General features: G+C 35.7%; 1 protein-coding gene across 1 annotated transcript in view; it reads right to left on the bottom strand.

The window, feature by feature from the left end:
* Positions 1-18613, bottom strand: part of LOC110451018 (receptor-type tyrosine-protein phosphatase kappa-like) — a 31755-nt gene extending 13142 nt beyond the window's left edge. Inside the window, exons 1-16 of the mRNA XM_021498847.1 lie at positions 18533-18613; positions 16810-16983; positions 16308-16484; positions 13648-13756; positions 13088-13176; positions 11423-11616; positions 10083-10170; positions 9545-9618; positions 8633-8669; positions 7907-8004; positions 5697-5816; positions 5428-5576; positions 4624-4759; positions 3956-4066; positions 3569-3668; positions 633-706 (exon numbers count right to left, since the gene is read on the bottom strand). Of these exons, the coding sequence (XP_021354522.1) occupies positions 633-706; positions 3569-3668; positions 3956-4066; positions 4624-4759; positions 5428-5576; positions 5697-5816; positions 7907-8004; positions 8633-8669; positions 9545-9618; positions 10083-10170; positions 11423-11616; positions 13088-13176; positions 13648-13756; positions 16308-16484; positions 16810-16983; positions 18533-18602 (1800 nt within the window). The 5' untranslated portion in view covers positions 18603-18613. The remainder of the gene's footprint in view (positions 1-632; positions 707-3568; positions 3669-3955; positions 4067-4623; positions 4760-5427; positions 5577-5696; positions 5817-7906; positions 8005-8632; positions 8670-9544; positions 9619-10082; positions 10171-11422; positions 11617-13087; positions 13177-13647; positions 13757-16307; positions 16485-16809; positions 16984-18532) is intronic.
* Between the last annotated feature and the right edge of the window lie 980 nt (positions 18614-19593).

The raw sequence follows: 19593 nt of genomic DNA, 5'->3' as shown, positions 1-19593 counted from the left end.
ATCAGTTTACTGTTGACCGTATATTACACGGGGAAACATAACATTACACTAATGATATCAGTTTACTGTTGATCGTATATTACACGGGGAAACATAACTTTACACTAAAGAGACCAGTTTACTGTTGACCGTATATTACACGGGGAAACATAACATTACACTAATGATATCAGTTTACTGTTGATCGTATATTACACGGGGAAACATAACTTTACACTAAAGAGACCAGTTTACTGTTGACCGTATATTACACGGGGAAACATAACATTACACTAATGATATCAGTTTACTGTTGACCGTATATTACATGGGGAAACCTAACATTACACTAAAGAGATCAGTTTACTGTTGGTCGTCGATATGTGTCAATGAAAGGATGACATTCGTAGTAAGCGTTTGACTACCGAATCAAAAACAATAATTAATGTTGTAGGATGTACCAGATTGTACTGATAAAACACAAGAATGATTGAAGTTTATAAATATGTATGGTCAAGTTGGTGAAAGCGAAACTGAACTATAAAAGCGACAACAAAAAAAAAAAAAAACATTAATGAGGTAGTGACCAGCAAAGAGTCTTACTGTTTAGAAACTGAAAAACTAAATCCAATAATTTCGATAAATCAACATACCGACAGGAACACAGCGTTGATGTAGTCGTTATGTCCGTCTATGGGGGTCGATAGTAACGGCCGATACTTGTCAACTACAATTGCAGACAGAATAAGGTAAATTACTCATCTGTGACAGTTTCTTGATACAGTTGTTAAATTTAATTTCATCAACAAACGTAAATTATTGAAGCAGACATGGGCTATCCGTATCATGTCTATTTCAGGACGGGTTGCAAACAATGCAATGGAAATTGGCAAGGTAGAGTAGTAACTTTCTTATTCTACTTTCTGGAGAAGAAAGTAAAGCTAGAAAGATATACTTTATTCAAAATTAAACAGGGAAACAAACTTAAGCGGGTGCTTGTGCTCCATGTTTCAAAGGTTGCACGTATAGGGAATGCCACATAGACAATTTACACCGAGTTTGATTAAGATTGAAATAGGCATTCACCCTGAGCCAGGACCATAAACATAGAATATGAACGAAATTTCAGTTTTGACAAGAACCGAGTATATGGTCCCAGGAAGTCTTGAACCCATGCCGGTACCCAACTTTTGAAAGGTTGTACGTACAGGAGGTGCTACAGAAATAATTTTCACCGAGTTTCATTAAGATTGAAATAGGCATTCACCCTAAGCCAGGACCATGAACATAGAATTGGAACGAAATTTAATTTTTGACAATTATCGAGTATAGGGTCACAATAGGTCTAGAACCCACGCCGGAGCCAAACTTTCGAAAGTCTTAAACTTGAGCAAGTCTAATATAGGTTTGTGATATTGTACTATGCAGGTTACTACAGTCGCTTAGTCTTATAGACACATATAAGTGGGTGATGACATGGGGTGGGAGTTATATCAATTGTTTGTTGATATTGATATCCATTTAGACGCATACTTACAAGGAACTTCATAATTTCCGCGAAGAACAGACTACGTGTTAGACTGGCTTAAGTGCACGCCTGAAACCTTGCGTAATTTAAATTTGAATTGAGTTGAAAACGTTTTCTGAATATCTTGAACGATCTGATTTAATGATAATGGTTTCCAAAGAGTTGTTTCAGTATTTTGATATTCTTCATTAAACTAACTAGTACAGCCTTCCTTTAGTGTGTCTTGTCCGCGAACCCATCTTACTACCGACAATGAAAAAAGGAATTTCTACGTGTTTTTTGTAAATTTCAATATTTTAGAAAAGATACATCAATCAGAGATTTGTATATGATATTGTTAGTGCATGGACCTCTGGGGGTACTTATACACGTCTCTGGTATTTTCTTGCGGTTTTATTGAACCGTGTTCCAAATTATCATCTCAGTTATCATATTATTGCAAAATAAACGATCATTTATTTTTGGAGAGTTAATTTCATGGGAATGTCGAATTCCTGTGTCAAAATGCATAGTTGATATTGGTTTCATCGCGTGTTATTGGGTAAGACAACAACTACAAGTTGTGCCTGGCCTGTGCCTGACACAGACCGTTATGTAGACAACTGTACCGTAACATATTTGTTATCTGCGTTTGTGTCGGACAATAGCCTCTCTACGTAAGGTGGCGATTTAGTTTGCTTCAGAGAAACTTAAAAAACCTACAAACACACCATCTTAAAATTAAGTATACATGTATATATCATGATTGGCCAATCTTAAGATCAAGCTTAACCATGGTAACATACTATAATATCGGGTATATAAAGGCTTACAGACGAAATCTTTTTTATTGTTCCTGAGACAGTCTTATATTTACTTCAACCACGATAGCTTTCACACACCGTTCGTCCATCGTGCAGCACGCACGTTATGTACGTTCGTACATGGCACGCACACAGTACATCATTCTCACATCGTGTGTATATTACACATCGTGTAAGAATGCACGAGCCCATAATTGTTTCTTTAAATGGAATTGATACTTATTTGAATGATAAAGAAATGCCATAAATTGAAGTAGATATAACATACACTATGCTTAAAAGATAACTGATATAAATTTACATATCTAAATCTCACTAACAACTCGAATGAATACATACAGTACTTTAAAGATATTGATTACATAATCAATTTCAGATTGCAAACGTTCGGCATTTGCACGAATTATACGCCCCTTGCAATTGGGACCCTATACTTTATAAGTGTCACAAATTCAATATCCTAGCCCAGGATGACCGCCTTTTTCAGTCTTATTTAAACTCGGTAGAAACAATTTCTCTGTTGCACTCCCTGTCTCTGGAATCTTTCAAAAGTTGGGCATCAGTACGGGTTCCAGACCCCCTGGGACCCTTCATTCGATAATTGTCAAAAATCAGATCCCATTCAAATATTACGTTCATTATACTGGCTCAGGGTGAATGCCTTTGTCAATTTTCTTTTATTACACTCGATTTCAATGATCTTATTGGCAACCTGTCAAAAGGTACCGGCATCCACTTTAGTTTCTTCTGTTTAATTTTGAATAACGAATAATTTTATCCCCTCAGAAAGTAAAGTTTGAAAGTTATTCGTTCTCCCGAATAACGAATAACAATTAACTGTCTATCTTTACTTTTCTATGAAAATCAACGTATAGGTATCTGATATATTCAACAAGCAAAGACTAGCCTTTATGTCCGTAGTCATATAAACAGTCGCCCTTATTGCTTTGCTTACCAAAGCCCAATAACGATCAAATATTAAGGATATACCAAACAAATGTTTCACACCAAGTGGTTAAGCTATAATGTTTTCTTATACTCACAACAATGAAACAAACATGTTTTATCAATACATAAAGATCAATGCCGTTTAAAAAAAGCTGAAAGAAAACCTATGAACCTGCGTATCATATATTTAGACAATAAGTGATTTTGTTATGATCAAAACCCTGCTTTGATCGTTTGACGATAATCAATATAAAAGAAATGTATTTAATCTTTTTATCAATACAAGTATACTAACGTCGAGTCGTATTACCTGGTAGAAGATTACTGTATCTGTTTTTGTTTTTGTTTTCCTCTTTCTTTCCAGCAACGAAAGCGTTTTCAGGCAGTTTAGGAGATAATTTCTGTAAATTCTAGAACACAGATCTAGAGAGTCATTACGTTATAATTGCCAATATCAATGTAAATGTATATAATAAAATAAAACAGACTTTATACTTGTTATCACCCTTAACTATATAAATTAATGTCATGTATATTGAAATGTATTACTTATTGTATTTTTGTTTATTAAAAATAAGCCACACTACCACGCATTAAATATCATCAGATACAATAGAAAACACAGTAAATATATTACTTCATGGCAATCAGTTCATGCCACAGTACATTAGTAAGCACCTTACCGACGAGAACTCACATCAAATTCTACATGTAATTGTCTGAAGGTCTCCCTGAACACGTTGACGGGGATAGCGGTAGATCCGTGAAGATGTTCCAGCAGGGCCTCGTGTATAAACACGAATTGTTTCTGAAAAACATAAAAAGACCGTTACCATGGTTCATATGTGTGTACGGATGGAAAAAGATCCAAAAAAGTGTTTGAGTTTTATTATTGCAATTACTTCCTTGTATCAATAGTGTTTTGATCACAGTTCAGCAACGTTTATATCACAGATCGTCGATGTTTATTTCACAGTTCAGTGATGTTAATATCACAGATCGTCGATGTTTATTTCACAGTTCAGTGATGTTTAAATCAAACGTATGTGTCATTAATTTCACGATTCAGAGACGCTTATTTCATCTTATATCAGACATTTTTATCTGTGTTCTTCTTCACTGAATTTGACTTTGTACATGTACAATTAGCATACAAATTGCCTATGAATGCCAATTAAAAACGATTCTATGCATTAATGACATTTTAATACTAGTGAGTGTATAGACGTTCACGTGCCTATACAGTAACATTATAACAACAATCAATGGAGTGTATCTAAACAAATATAGAATATATTTCCATGTTCATAATACAGCTGATAAAGACATTATGTAAATGACGTGTCGTATCCATTGTGTACACACCGCTGTCTGGACCATGTTGAGTCGTTGTCTGCGCAGGGTCTCCACGCAGCGCGTGACGCTGACATACCCAGTAGCGGATGCTTCCTGTACCAAACAAGCCAGGGCGATGTACGTTCCCGTCCGTCCTATACCGGCACTACGAGGACAATAAGTGGTACACACACTCATCCGTAATAACGGCACATAGTTAGTTATGTTTGAGTACTAATAAACACGTGGTTAGTTATATTTGAGTACTAATAAACACATGGTTTGTCATATTTGCGTACTAATAAACACGTGGTAAGTTATATTTGCGTACTAATAAACACGTGGTAAGTTATATTTACGTACTAATAAAAACATAGTTAGTTATGTTTGCGTTCTAATAAACACATAGTTATGTTTGAGTACTAATAAGCACATAGTTATATTTGCGTACTAATAAACACATGGGTTGTTATAATTGCGTACTAATAAACACGTGGTTAGTTATATTTGCGTACTAATAAACACAAAGTTAGTTATATTTGCGTACTCATAAACACGTTGTTAGTTATATTTGCGTACTCATAAACACATAGTTAGATATGTTTGAGTACTAATAAACACATGGTAAGTAATGTTTATCTTCATCCATGATATACATACTAATTAATCATCCTTGAGAAAGTTACATTGTTATTTTACCCTTCATGGTAAAGGTACATAGTAATTTAAATTATTTGTATGGGATGTTTTCCTTTTTTGTATCTAACTGTAGTAAACACTACATATATTTTATGAAAAAATAAAAACAGATAATTCTTAAATATTTATTCTTACCTGCAATGTACCACTATAGGGGCCTCCAATACCTGACCTAGTGGCTCCACCTTAAGGAAGAATTGGACCAGAGAGGAAGCACTAGACGGCACTTTCTGATCAGGCCAGTCCGTGTAGTGAAACTGGGTGACGCATCTTGTCGTGTTACCCTATTAGCACCAACATTATTTTTATGAAAATACTTCCACCACATTACATTTTATCTAATGGAATAAGTTAAATATTTCAATAATTTAAAACAACAGGTTATTTGTGTATGTTGTACTTACGTTTTTGATTTTAATGTGTCTAATTATGTATGTTAAAAGATCTTCTTCTCTGTCCAGGGTGACCGTCAACGAGCCGAATTGTTCGCTTCCGGTATTGGGCCAATATTGCTGGCATTTTACCTGAAAAAGAACCAGTGAGACGGATACCATAATTCGTATTTACTTATACCTCCACTAATATCATATCTTACAATTGATGGAAACTTTTTTAAAGGGTATACATCGTGTAATGGCTGAAACATTACAAAACAAACACATTTAAAAGATGAACGTATGATTGCACCTTTGAAAGTTGGTAAGAGCTACAGCAAGCCAAAACAGTTACACTGTATCATACAGCTGTTTCGTCCTCCTGGGACTCCAAGCAAATCAAACTCGAAAGAATCAGTTTAAAATGAACATTAAAAGCCGTTCAACCAATATGTAATATCGCCCTGGTTAATTGTTAGAAGGAATCTGTGTGGTATTCATCTTTCATAGTTATACTCACGACTTCAGCAAATTGTTTAACGCTAGCAAGATTAGTTATCATCCTGTGCTACTCGTTTCGCATTATCAAAGCTACCTCAGCGCCCTCTTTCGGTCATTTGTGACGTTATCTTGCTAACCAAGCTACCTCTCCGCCCTCTATCGGTTGTTTACGACGCTATCATGCTAACCAAGCTACTTATCCGCCCTCTATCGGCTGTTAATGACGTTATCATGCTAACCAAGCTACTTCTCCGCCCTCTATCGGCTGTTTATGACGTTATCATGGTTACCAAGCTACTTCTCCTCCCTCTATCGGTCGTTTGTGACGTTATCATGCTAACCAAGCTACTTCTCCGCCCTCTATCGGATGTTTATGACGTTATCACGCTAACCAAGCTACCTCACCGCCCTCTATCGGTTGTTTATGACATTATCATCTAATCAAGCTACCTCACCGCCCTCTATCGGTTGTTTATGACATTATCATGCTAATCAAGCTACCTCGCCGCCCTCTATCGGTTGTTTATGACATTGTCATGATAATCAAGCTACTTCTCCGCCCTCTATCGGTTGTTTACAAAGTTATCATGCTAACTAAGATTATCATGATCATTTTAATCTAAAAACTCTATTAAAGGGATACTTAACATGCAGCGGTGATATTAACATATCCAAGTATATCTGACTACATTGGTCTAACTAATAGGCTTGATATGTAATCTCACTCACAGCAAAACTTTACATTGAAAGTGATGCTATTATTCATAGTGTCATAATCACTCTGCTAATAAGTATTGATACTGGTGTATATCTATCTTCACAACATCTCTGGTATTCGGCTGGACTGGATGGAATTGATGAGTGTACTATTTTATAACCTGTTCTAACAATTTCATAGTTACATGAATATTCTATAGTGCTTGTTAAATAAATTTTAAGAGAATCAACTCCAATAATATATAATAATGACTACATTTTCCTATATGAATCCATATCATATTCTGAAATTTTACAAAATGTTTATTTCTTGGTTACTTATCCTATATATCCAGTGGGAGGATGGCCAATGTGTTTATACACAGGGTCTTTTGGGCCTGTATCCCTTGGATTTTATGCAGGATGGGTTGTCAATAAATATACATGATATACATTAATTGTTTATATCTAAAATATAAACAGAAAACGATTAAACAAAAGTTGCAAAATGTTCATTTCACAAGCTAAATTGGAGTTATCTTCCCTGCACTGTTTAATTGGATTGTTATGACAGAATATATGTAATGTTTGTAAAACAAGTTTGGAAAGGACTTAAATAGGCCTAGCCTGATGTCCAATCAAATTGACATATATATAGTCAATAAAATCTGATGAAATGAAATGAAAACTAAGCTACGTCTCCGCCCTCTATCGGCTGTGTATGACTTTACCATGCTAACGTACAAGTAGCTATTCTTTCGCCTTCTCTGTTACATGTGATATTGGACTACTTCCTACTTGTCTTCAGTTTTTTGTTTACGTGTGACATTATCATCATGTTATTTCAACCCTCCACTTTAGTTATATTTCCTCTTTCTGTCGTTCGTTTATGTCTTGCGTTATCATCACAAAATTACCAATATATCGATAGTTTATTGTGAAATCAAGGCTATTTTCCCGCCTCTTTTGTTTATTACGCTGAAATCATTTTTGATACGTTACCGGCGTCTATAGGCCGTTTACGTGTATCATTATCATAATACCTTTCCACCCTCTATCAGTTTCGTCAGCATCACAATTTTGGTACTGCCGAGCTGCCATATCATCTCCCAAAAGTCATTAGTTGTAGCTTTATTGGGTCCTAAAATGATAGACAAACAACTTAGAAAGACAAGGTAACATAATAACAGGTAAAGGTAAATACGACATACAGGTAAATACGATATAAAGGTAAATACGACATACAGGTAAATACGACATACAGATAAATACGATATAAAGGTAAATACGACATAAAGTTAAATACGGTATACATGTAAATACTATATAAAGGTTAATACGGCATACAGGTAAATATTGCATACAGGTAAATACGTCATACAGGTAAATAACATAGGTGTTCGTCTAAGGAAACAAAAACATATCACAATACATTAATTGATAAAATCTTGTCAATCAAAAGCATTTAATTATTTGCTAAATACAATAAAACGGGGCATAATAAAGAAAATAGCATAGAATAAAAAGATTAAAAACTCTAAGAAACCACATTAGTCTTTCACGATGTCTTTAAATAGATGTCTACAGTCTTGTATAACAAAAATTAACTTAAAAGGTTTTAATTCTTTTTGATATAATATTTAAATCAATTAATTGTAAGTATTGCTTAGCGCTCATAAAACACACATCCGAGGTTTGAATTTCTATTATACGGATATAACTTCACATGCCAATGATAACAAAGTGATGCAGGGTAACTGTATATCTACCTTGAGCAGCCACATACTGCTTGATTTTCTCGTAACCCTATCAGGGTAGACAGATGAAAAAATAGATTTAATTATCGTTAATATAACTGGTGAAACTAGTCCGAATATCAACCATTATCATAATTATTTGGGATTCTGATGTTGTTTTTTTTTTTGCTACACAAGAATATAAAGTTGCCAGCATCATGACTGCACTTAGAACTATCTTTTTTTCCATGTGCGATACGAAGTTCCATGTTTTTGATAAGCTTATCGGTTAATTGTCACTACCCCTGTAATACTTACAGGACGTGTCATTACTGAGATTGAAGCATTATCTACACTGCGAAGGACACCAACACTTCCGGGACACCTGTGTTTATTCCCCTTATGCTATAACGACTGTACCTATGTAGATGTTTCCTTTATTCATCCTCTACCATTATTTTAACGATTCTGAGTTCAAACTACAGTTTGTTACTCTTTGGTTTTGTTTATTATTCTTATTTTAAAATAATATCTTTACATGTATCACCATGTTCATAGTTCAAAATAATCTGTAGATAGTACTGAATTACAAATTAATATAATCAAATTAAGTAGTTACCTTTAAATTACTGTGTGCAAATATTAAGCAGAAAGAAAACAAAGTTGTACATATAAATCTGAAAATACTTTTATATACATTATTTATAAATCTTCTGCACAAATACCCTTGTATACAGTATGAAAATAGTATACTATAAATATTATCACTGATTCGCAAGTTTGCAGAATATTGTATTATGTATGCAAGTATACAGTACTGTAGAGCAATATGTAACTGCCTAACTTATAATAATCAAACTATTTCATCTTATTGAATATTATTAAGCAAAGATAGGGAATTATTATAATCTAATCAGGTAGTTACTGTTACCGGACATCACTTACATTAATGTAGCTCGCGTTGATATAATCAGAGGTATCACCAGCCTCTCTCTGCAGACAAACACGTGTCTTATCGTCTAAAAATAAAAATAAAAAATAAAACATTCTATATAATATGCTAAATGAAACGAAATACTATGCCAGAAAACAAAACAAACGGAAAGACATGTTGAAAAAGAAGTAATCATCCCATACACCACATCTGGCTACTGTCATGATTGAAAGTCCTTTTTTATTATAAACTCTTTGGAATGAATAACTATAACATATTCAAATAAACGATTGCCAGCTACAGCCTGCATTAAAAACATTAAAGAACCTTTGATTGTGTTGTTTCCAAAGAGTACAGGCACATTTGTCATTTCAGGGAATTGAATCAGTGTCCAATTTAAAACAGGTATATGCAAATAGGTAGTTTCGAAAAAATTGTAATATAGAAAAAAATAATGTATAAGGTTCTTTCGATTTAACCTCATACGCCAATCCAAAAAAACATAATACACTAGAAGGAAGTATATAATTTGCATCTTGCTGTGCTTACACGGAAACACTTGTTTAAATCTGTTTTTAGACTTGTTCTCCGGGAAGTTGGCAACCGTGACTGGTTCCTGTAAACCTTCTTTGAACTTCTGTGGGTAACAACATAGGGAGCATATCAGTATGTACAGTTTGTAAATCAACGTCAACAAAGTCATATAGCAAAGCAGATGTATACTGAACAAAACACATCGTCAACAAAGTCATATAGCAAAGCAGATGTATGCTGAACACATCGTCAACACAGTACCACGGTAATACAGCATTATAGGTGTATTGCCAAAAAACGGTAATCGTCAACAGTGTATGATGTTTACCCAAACAAACAATCACCATTTAAACGTTATATACCAAGGTAGATAAATTACACAATAAATTCTGTTAACAACGTGATATAACTATACAAACGGTTATTGTAACATTGAAGAAATTCAAATAAATATTACGGTTCTATCGCGGTAATCTGTCTTACTTCGTGTGTACTTGTGAAGTAGTAATGAAAACCCTACCAACGTATAATTGTGAAAAGAACAGAAAACCCCCAAACGAAAATAAATAAATAAGAAATAAATACAGAGGGCTGTTGTAGACCACTTCATGCATCAACAAAACACGGTAAACGTACAGATGTAAACATGAGGAAATATTGATGGATTTGTTCATCAATATTATCCTATTATTGCTACATATAAATTATTTTGTTTGCTGCGCTGTCACTATTTAAAGAATTTTGATTAGCACTCAAACAAATACCATTATAAAGGGTTTGTCTACCATCAATCAATACCTTCATAGGATGTATATACCGTATAATTGATATAATGAAGCATTTTCATTACCGACAACAGAACATAGCTTCTTATCCACTAGAAGCACGTGTTTTTCCTGTCTGATTGCGATCCCGATTTAGGAACCCTATCTGTGTTACATGTAAAGATATTGTCTCTTGTTTTACTTTGTAATTTTTTCAAATGAGGTGTTTTTTGAACTAGGATGAATACAGTAGGCAGAAAGAAATAATAAGGTATGTAATTTGCGATTTCAATCAATGCCAAAGTATCTCCATCAACATTACCAGATATATAAATAAAGTGTAGGTTGTTGTTTTCGCGGAAACATTTGTAAAAATAAAATCGCGTAAAAAAGCAGAACCTTTAAAGTATTACGTTTTGACCTCGCTGAAAATGTTAACAATGCTAAGATATATGTATGACTTTTTCAATAACGCCAGTAAATGTTGTTTGAAAAATGGAAACGCTTAAATTTGCAGTAAAAAAATAATTTTCCAAATGATAATGCATGAGGATTAAAACTGACAAAAAAAACTAAAACAAAAGTATTTACGGCGAATGTCGAGGCGACGTAACCTTCAACTCTCAGGTCCTTGTTCAGGAACTCTCCGAGGGCGTCTACAGGTATAGTTCCGTCAGGGGCAATAGACAGGGGACAGAACTCGTAGTAAGTATTTGCCCTAGCCTTGGCCTGCAGGCCGATCTCAATGTCTTCATCGAAACTATCACTGAAGGAATCGTAGTCGTCTGAGAATATAGAAAGCATCCCCTAATAGTATCATGGACGTGACTTAACGTTATACGGGAACATGTTAATATGACATTACATACGACATGCATGTATTTATAATGAAACACATTGGCAATCATATTTATAATCAAACACAATTAGTGTTAGTCAGCTTTCAATAAGAAACAAGTTTGCTTTTCAACAGTAATGCGAAATGCTCTAATTGGGTAAATTATTGATACTATACAACAAAGAATGTTCAGTTCAAAAACATTGACAGGAAGTCTAACACAATATTACAATATCGGGCGGGCGTATGATACCGAAATTGTTATAAAAATCTAGTAAATCTATCCAACTTGAAGCATTACAATTATAAGACGGGAACCAAGAATTGATATTATATATATATAGGAATACTGGTTGTGCTACTCTTAGTGATTAACAGGCATTTGCATCAAAATATCACATTTCAAAAATAGTTTGGTAAGAAATGTTCCTTTCATGTATATTAAACAATTAAGGTATGTTTAAACCATAATTGGAAAATCATATTTTTGTCAAAATATTTTATGTTCAAATTGGACCTAATTATAAAGACCTTCCATGCCCACTTGATACGGACGCTCGATTTCTGCGAACAAATAGCTTGAGATAGCATGGTAGAAGTAAATCAAATATTAACTTGTTCCTACTAAGATAGTATGCCATAAATCTTAACTTGGATTTATCTGATTGATAACCCTTAATGTGTGTGGAAAACTCGTTCGAGATTATGATGACGGTTTCATTTACTGCCCGGCCTTTAGTATGTCTCACACAACTAAATCAGCTAACCAGCAAGTGTTTCATCCCTACCTACTCCGGTTAAATACAGTGCCTCTGTTATGTAAATGTGTAATTGTTGACATATTTTACATTGACTGAAATCTACATATATTTAACTTAAGAAAAATGTATTCTTTTGGTAGGTTTTAATATGTAATGGCGGATTGATATGGGATCAAAAGTCCGGTGGTGTTCCCGTCCCACTTCACCAGTTGTCAAAAGCAGACGCCTGTAGCGCTCTTACATGCCACTAAACTTCAAATATCAAAGTAATTAGCTCAAAAGCTTAGTAATATTGTAAATGATTTAGTTGTGCGAGTCTTTTTAACAAAAGACAACTTCTCTTCAAGACCCTTTGTAAACATGAATATATCTATGCCGGATTCGATTCAGGTTTTATAATATAATTTTCTATATGTGCGGGTGTAGTCGTGACTTTTTGTCGACGGTCTGGACTGGTCAGTCCCAATGTTAACACTGTGGTGGTGACCTGATCATGTGTCACTAGTTGACCAATAGGTGAGGCAATCCTTATTTGTACTATAATTGCGACGCTTGTAAACAGTTTCCCGACAATCCCATTATTTCAGCAATATTTATTTCATTTTTGTGCCGAACAAACCGTATACAGGAATTGAATGTCATATCAACGCATTCTACCTGAAATGTCGGAATGCGTATCAGCGTTGTTCCTCTTATAGGAGGTTTCCATCCCGGTAGGGTAATGCTCTTTTTTCTTCCTCTTCTTCCTGAAATAGTTTGGGAATATGCTTACGTAATCGTGTTAACACATACCTTTTTCTGTTAAATAAACAACTGTTATCACACAATAACATACACAATAATTCGTCAGCGTCAGAAGTTGGAACTAGATGTAGATAAACAAGACAACAACAGGAGTTGGTGATATATACTGTGAACCGTGGAATTTTCGTCCAGTACAACTTTCGCAATTCGCCTGTAAATTCCAACAGTGTTTAAACTACCTTTCACATTACTATGTCTACAATGTTGTTGACTAATGTTCACTAGAATGTTAAATTCAGAGGGCGAAAAAGACGAGAATTGAATGCGTCGAACATTTTACGGTATACTATATATATATATATAAACATTATGGCCGTCCTCACTCCTAAACCTTCCTAACTCGAAAAAAACACCCGTTGCTGAAATTACACCGAAAAGAAATCTCGTCCGAGATTTTTGCATTAGTAAAATACCTTTTGATTGCAATCAGCAGGACGATACAGATTGCGAAGAAAAGTACGATAAAGCCGGAGACGAGACCTGCGACTTGAGTAGAGGGCATCATATCCGCACTCTGTAATTCTATAATGTACAAGTTCAAATTTACTATAAGCATCGAAACTAAGAGTATAAGCGGAAAGAGAATAAAAGGAACACAGACGACATCAAATACAAATATATAAACCCACACAAAAATAGAAATGTGGGATGATTAAACCAATATCGCACAGTGAGCTCCTCTCAATCTCAAAACGACGGAGCCAAAACGGACTCGTTTTGTTCCCTGTCGCTTAGGTAGTGCCGAGTCTCCATCTGAAATAAGTGCAAACAATATGATGGTTACATAGCACGGTTCATTCTTCAATATCTGTCACACAAAGTTCATGCCCTCATGTCGTAGCCAAAACCAGCCCAATAGTTAAGAATATGATTACCAACGTTTCATTATGTCAGCGTGTTTGATTACTGCGCCTGCTGTGACCCCCTAACCTCCTAATTTTCTTTACAGGCAGTCTCTGTCACTCTTTCCCTTCTGTATGTTATTCTCCACCAGACCTGTCGGATCACCTCGCCTTATGTTGTTCCTATGATTTCCCTGTGGTCTATAGATCTTTGCTTTCCACATACCTGAGTGATCAGTTTTATCGATCTGTCCACATACTTGAGTGATCAGTTTTCTTTTTGTCCTTATTCAGCTTCTGAATTACGTAAAATCCTATTCATTTCATATTGTTATCAAAATCGTCATTTTTGCTACATTATGAAGGTTTTCAGGTGTATTTTTTAGTTAAATGTGCTCAATACTACTGTAGATCGAAGTGCTGATTGGAGCTAGGGTGACTCTAGGTTTTCCCGCTTCTCCTGTCGTTCATGGAAAGGATATCGGTGAATCAGATGAAGAAAACAGTATAAAAGTTTCATTTTATTTTATTCGTCTGTTCTTTATTTGTTTATTCCGTATTTCGTATAACATGTAGTTTTATACTTTTTTAGTCTCCACATATCCTACATCAAGCAGTTTCGTGCTATATATATTTCGTATTTCGTATCTTAAGTAGTTTTGTACTTTGTTTACTTTTTTACGTATATCGTGCTATTTTGTCTACTTTCGTGTATTTTTTTGTTATATCATGTGCTGATATACGTTTTACTATTGGGAAATGCTTAAATTTGTATTTCTGGTATTCAACGATCACGGGATACAAGTGGTCTGCCGGTATTGTTCCTACTTCCCTGGTTGAATGTTCCGTCTGTTTGGCATGCGAAAGAGGTGCGTCCAACTATCACGTGACCAGTAAACAAGTGAACTGCACCTTTCTCCCATTCAGATAGGTTACCTCAACTAATGTGTTTTGTATTGTCATTGAATTGGCAGGGAAAAGACAGGCAATTCAAAATAGGTTTTTCCTACTGGTCGGAAACTTCAAAACATTCAGAACTCAAGTTATCTCCCCTACACCACACCAACACGTTTATATTTATGTGTATGTATGTTAAGATAAGGTAATTGTATTTAGTGTTATGTATTCGTTAGAAAATAATATGGTCGTTTATGCCGAATTGGTACAGAAACATAACACCAATAAATCTATACTGCGAAAAAATTGAGTCAGTGATAACTTTTCCGCAGCAATTACTAGAACTGTTACAAGTTGTTTTTCGCCGCTATTGTTAAATAGTTCACCTCCGATAACTGTATAGGACTGCCTGCCGTATCCGTATTTCATCTTACCGACGCTAGACTTTACTTTAAAAGTATGATAAGAAGTCAGGTCAGCTGGTCTCCCCTCCCCTGTTAAACGACATGATGATGTTAGTTACACTGACTGTTCAAATTGGAAACGGCCGTTTTAAGCAGAGACATTAATGTGTGCTTCTTTCAAACTCACATTAGGGACCGACTGACATTGCATCCACTCCTAACCTTAAAAAAGAAATGTATTGTCAGTCAATGTGTACAGATGATGGTGATGATGGGGATGATGATATGAGGATGATGGGGATGATGATATGAGGATGATGATATGAGGATGATGATGATGATGATATGAGGATGATGGGGATGATGATATGAGGATGATGATGATGATGAGGTGATGATGTCAAAGTATGATGATGATGATGATGATGATGATGATGATAATTGGGAGATGTGTGCCTCTGTTTACAGGTGAACGTATGTGTATTGGCTGTTTGATGTAGATCCAACAACAACAACAACAACAACAAAAAATGTTTCTAATTGAAAACAACACGTTTACCATTATGAATGTTTCCAGATTCAATATTCAAACTACAGGCTTAGACTCAACTTTGAAATGACAAATTCAGTGATAGGTTGGTTTGAATCCTGACCAGATTGGTTTAACGTTTTCATATCATCGCATTAGAATTAGTCGCTATTAACCCTTTTACCACTGTAGACCAAAATGGACTCATCCAGCTTAATGCATGGTAGAGTCTCTAAAGTTGCATAAGGGTTGAAAGAGTTAAAGTTATGCGGTTGTATGATGTTTGTTCTATACATTAGCTGTCTAACCTCACGGAAGTTTTCTAACCTGGAGTTAACTTTCAGATACCATGAAGGATGAAGAGATGTCTTATATATAAAATCAAATAATCTTTGACTTACGCCGACAGGTAGGAAGTTCTCCGTTCCAGGTTCCATTGGCTTGACACACCATTGTTGTGTGACCGTCTACCTGGAACCCTAGATCACAGGAAAGGTGGACCTCGTCTGTATACCGGTACTGTCTGACCTCTAGTAACAAGTGTTCCTCCTCCGTTTCTGGGGCGGGGCATGTCACCGCTGGTGGAGAGTAGGGAAGGGTTTGAATTACAATTTAGACCAACCCCAACCCATCCAACTCCCATCACTATGCACACATGCAACGCAACAATGTGAAACAATTGTTCACCGTAGAATAATTATATTATTTTGTATATTTTTGCAGTTCTAGTGTTGGTTTCATTTTCGCAAGGAGACGTGATAAGAGGATTTCATAAAAAAATATGAATATTATTGCAAAGTTGTTGTGCTGACCAATTAAACATGCACAGAGGAATGATGACGTCGGTAACCTTATTTGTTGTCATAAGAATGTGTCATTCAATATAAACATCAAAATACGAACCTTGACAAATAGGTAGGTCGGTATTCCAGAGTCCGTCCACCCCACACCTCAGGGTCGAGGGTCCGTCCAGAGTGTAGCCATATAGACATGTGACTGAGATCACGTCCCCGGGCCCGTAAGGCTTGTCTGCGTATATAAGGTGACTGTTTGTCCCTGGGTAGGGGCATGTGATGGCTGGGAAGTGAAGGAGAGAGATATTACTGCTGTGTTACGATGTTTTATGAAAGCTGGAGATTACATGTTAAGAGAAGGGGCGGGAATAAATTATTACCTTGTGGGTGGATTAGAGTGGGTTACTAAATAAAAGTAACTAAATAATGATAGGTAATGATACAATGTTTACAAAGCTGTTGTGAGAACTATATTTCAGAGGAAGGGGGACAACTCTTGCTTATATTTTGATCAAATGTTTAGCCCATACTAGAACTCCTACAGAATCTGAGCGTTAAGGAGGCTCCACCCTTTTGCAATTAATCAGCAGAATTCGTTGAAACTTTTTCATAATGGCAATGCAACTATGTAGAGACGATTTTATGAAAATTAAAGCTTTCCGATGAATTGGGGAATTTTCGGGCATGCCTTCAGTGTTCTTAACTCCAACTTCCCTGGTATTGTTTCTCCCCAAAGCCGACCCAGTACAATGATCATGTCTGCAGGTCAAGGAAGATAGAAAATCGTTGCCCCTGAATACCAGCAAAAATGACAAACTTAGGTATACTATCAAACAGTGAAGAAGTGGGTCAAATGTCAGAAGTAGAACGAATCAAGACTACTAGAATGCGAAAAATGACACGCAAAGAATTATATTAAAAAATCGTGAAAATAGACCGTCGGTGGGTATTGTAACAGTTTCAAATCTGAAGTGCAAAAAACCCATTCAGACCCAGGATAGGTTCAAAGAACACATAGCCGCTTTAACGGACAGAATAGCCACTTAAGTGAAAGCCGAACCAAAAGAGTTTTACAAGAGGAAAATGAAAAGTCTGTGACAACAAATACAGATAAGGTATCAGTGCTCGACTTGATTAACGAACGGAGAACATTGGAGAACAATGCTGGTGTTTTTATCATGGCGATACATTTGAATCCTATGAAGCCGAGTCACGAAAAAATGGGAGATACGTTGACTGTCTTTGTACTGAAGAGAACACTAGTGGTAAAGAATCACTTATTGGGAAGTTTAATAACCTTTCAGAAAAGGAAGATTTATACGAAAAGAAGTGTACGAAACGATGTAAAGCATAAAGGTTAAATACTCAAACGAAGGTTAGTGAAAGAGGCAGAGGCATAAAATGAAAGAAAGTCTTGATTATTCATAGAATACCGGTTCGTCGTCTGCGGATCACCGTGGAATGCAAAAATAAATATAATCTACTGTTTAAACCTGTTTTTGCTACACTATAGACTAGAAGCAACGCAGAAGAATAGAGGGTAAAAACTATACGCTGTCGCGAAAACATACACGAAAGGTTTTGGCAGGAAAGGAACTTTTAAAGAATACATCAAACGGGTATGACTGTCTGTCATTACGGTGATTGATCTTTTGAACCCTTTAGGCTTGATGACGTCAACATACAATATAGAAACCTGCGATGTCAGTTAATTATAATTTCATAGCGCGACAATTAATAGGTTATATTACACGATGTTACGAAATATGGCGTGAGCATAATAACTTAAATACTGGTAATTATGTGATCATATAAATTATCTGAATACTCACGATTACAACTTGGGAGAGGCATACTCCACGAGCCGTCGGCAGTACAAATAAGTATTCCCTGACCTACCATATCGAAACCCGTCGGACACGAAAAGTGGATCTCGTCTGGGTGTTGATAGGCCTTGTACTCGTACCTTAGCTGTGGGTGTTGACCAGAGATTCCACACTGTACCGCTAAAAAGGAAATCATTACGTCAGTGATAATTGGTGGTTCGAGAGTAAAAGTGTTACATATGTAGCTAAGCAAGTGAGCCAGGACAGTATTCCTATTACATGTACGCCACAAGGTATTCGAATCAGGTGGAGGATTATCAGTTCCCTAAGTTGCCACGTACCTTAGAGCTGATATTATGCTGGTACAGTTTACTCGAAATCAAAATCGAATCATCTGATGCAAACAAAATGAATTTAGTTACAAAATTATTTTAATGCACATTTCTACGAAAGACTATTGAGCTCATTTTCGTAGGAGAAAAAAAGTTTTTTGTTTCGCGTAATAACGCGAAACTAACGCTTAATAACGCGAAACTAACTCGTAATAATGCGAAACTTTTGCGAAATAACGCGAAACAAACATATAATAATGCGAAACAAACACGTTATAACTCGAAACAAACACGAAATAACGCGAAAATAACGCATAATAACGCGTTACAAAAAGCGGTTTTACGTTTGCATAGTATCAGTTGAACCATGGATGAAGAAGATGTTTGGGTATTCCTCGAGGATGTTTCATCCGAAGAAGTCAAGAACCAAATGACGAGCGAGATTTTTACGCAAGGAATTTTAGTTCCCTTTTTGATAAACAAAAGTAACCTCCCGTGATTTAAGTAAAGGTTGAATTAGAATCGGTCCGAAACGAATTTAATTCCATTTCGGCCACCAAGACGCTTGAATTGCAGATTTAGCGATATATTGCATACGGTTAGATATACTGGCATATGTATGTGTGCATAGCTAGGGAAGCAAAGGGGGATAACTCTCATACCTGTACATGTTGGAAATAGGTTACTCCATCCTCTGTTACTGCCACACGTAAGACTTGAACTTCCTGCTAGCGT

This window comes from Mizuhopecten yessoensis, unplaced genomic scaffold (assembly GCF_002113885.1).
Source record: "Mizuhopecten yessoensis strain PY_sf001 unplaced genomic scaffold, ASM211388v2 scaffold5729, whole genome shotgun sequence".
Classification (NCBI taxonomy): domain Eukaryota; kingdom Metazoa; phylum Mollusca; class Bivalvia; order Pectinida; family Pectinidae; genus Mizuhopecten; species Mizuhopecten yessoensis.
Note: the sequence above shows the minus strand (reverse complement) of the source record. Positions and strands in the feature narration are given on the sequence as shown.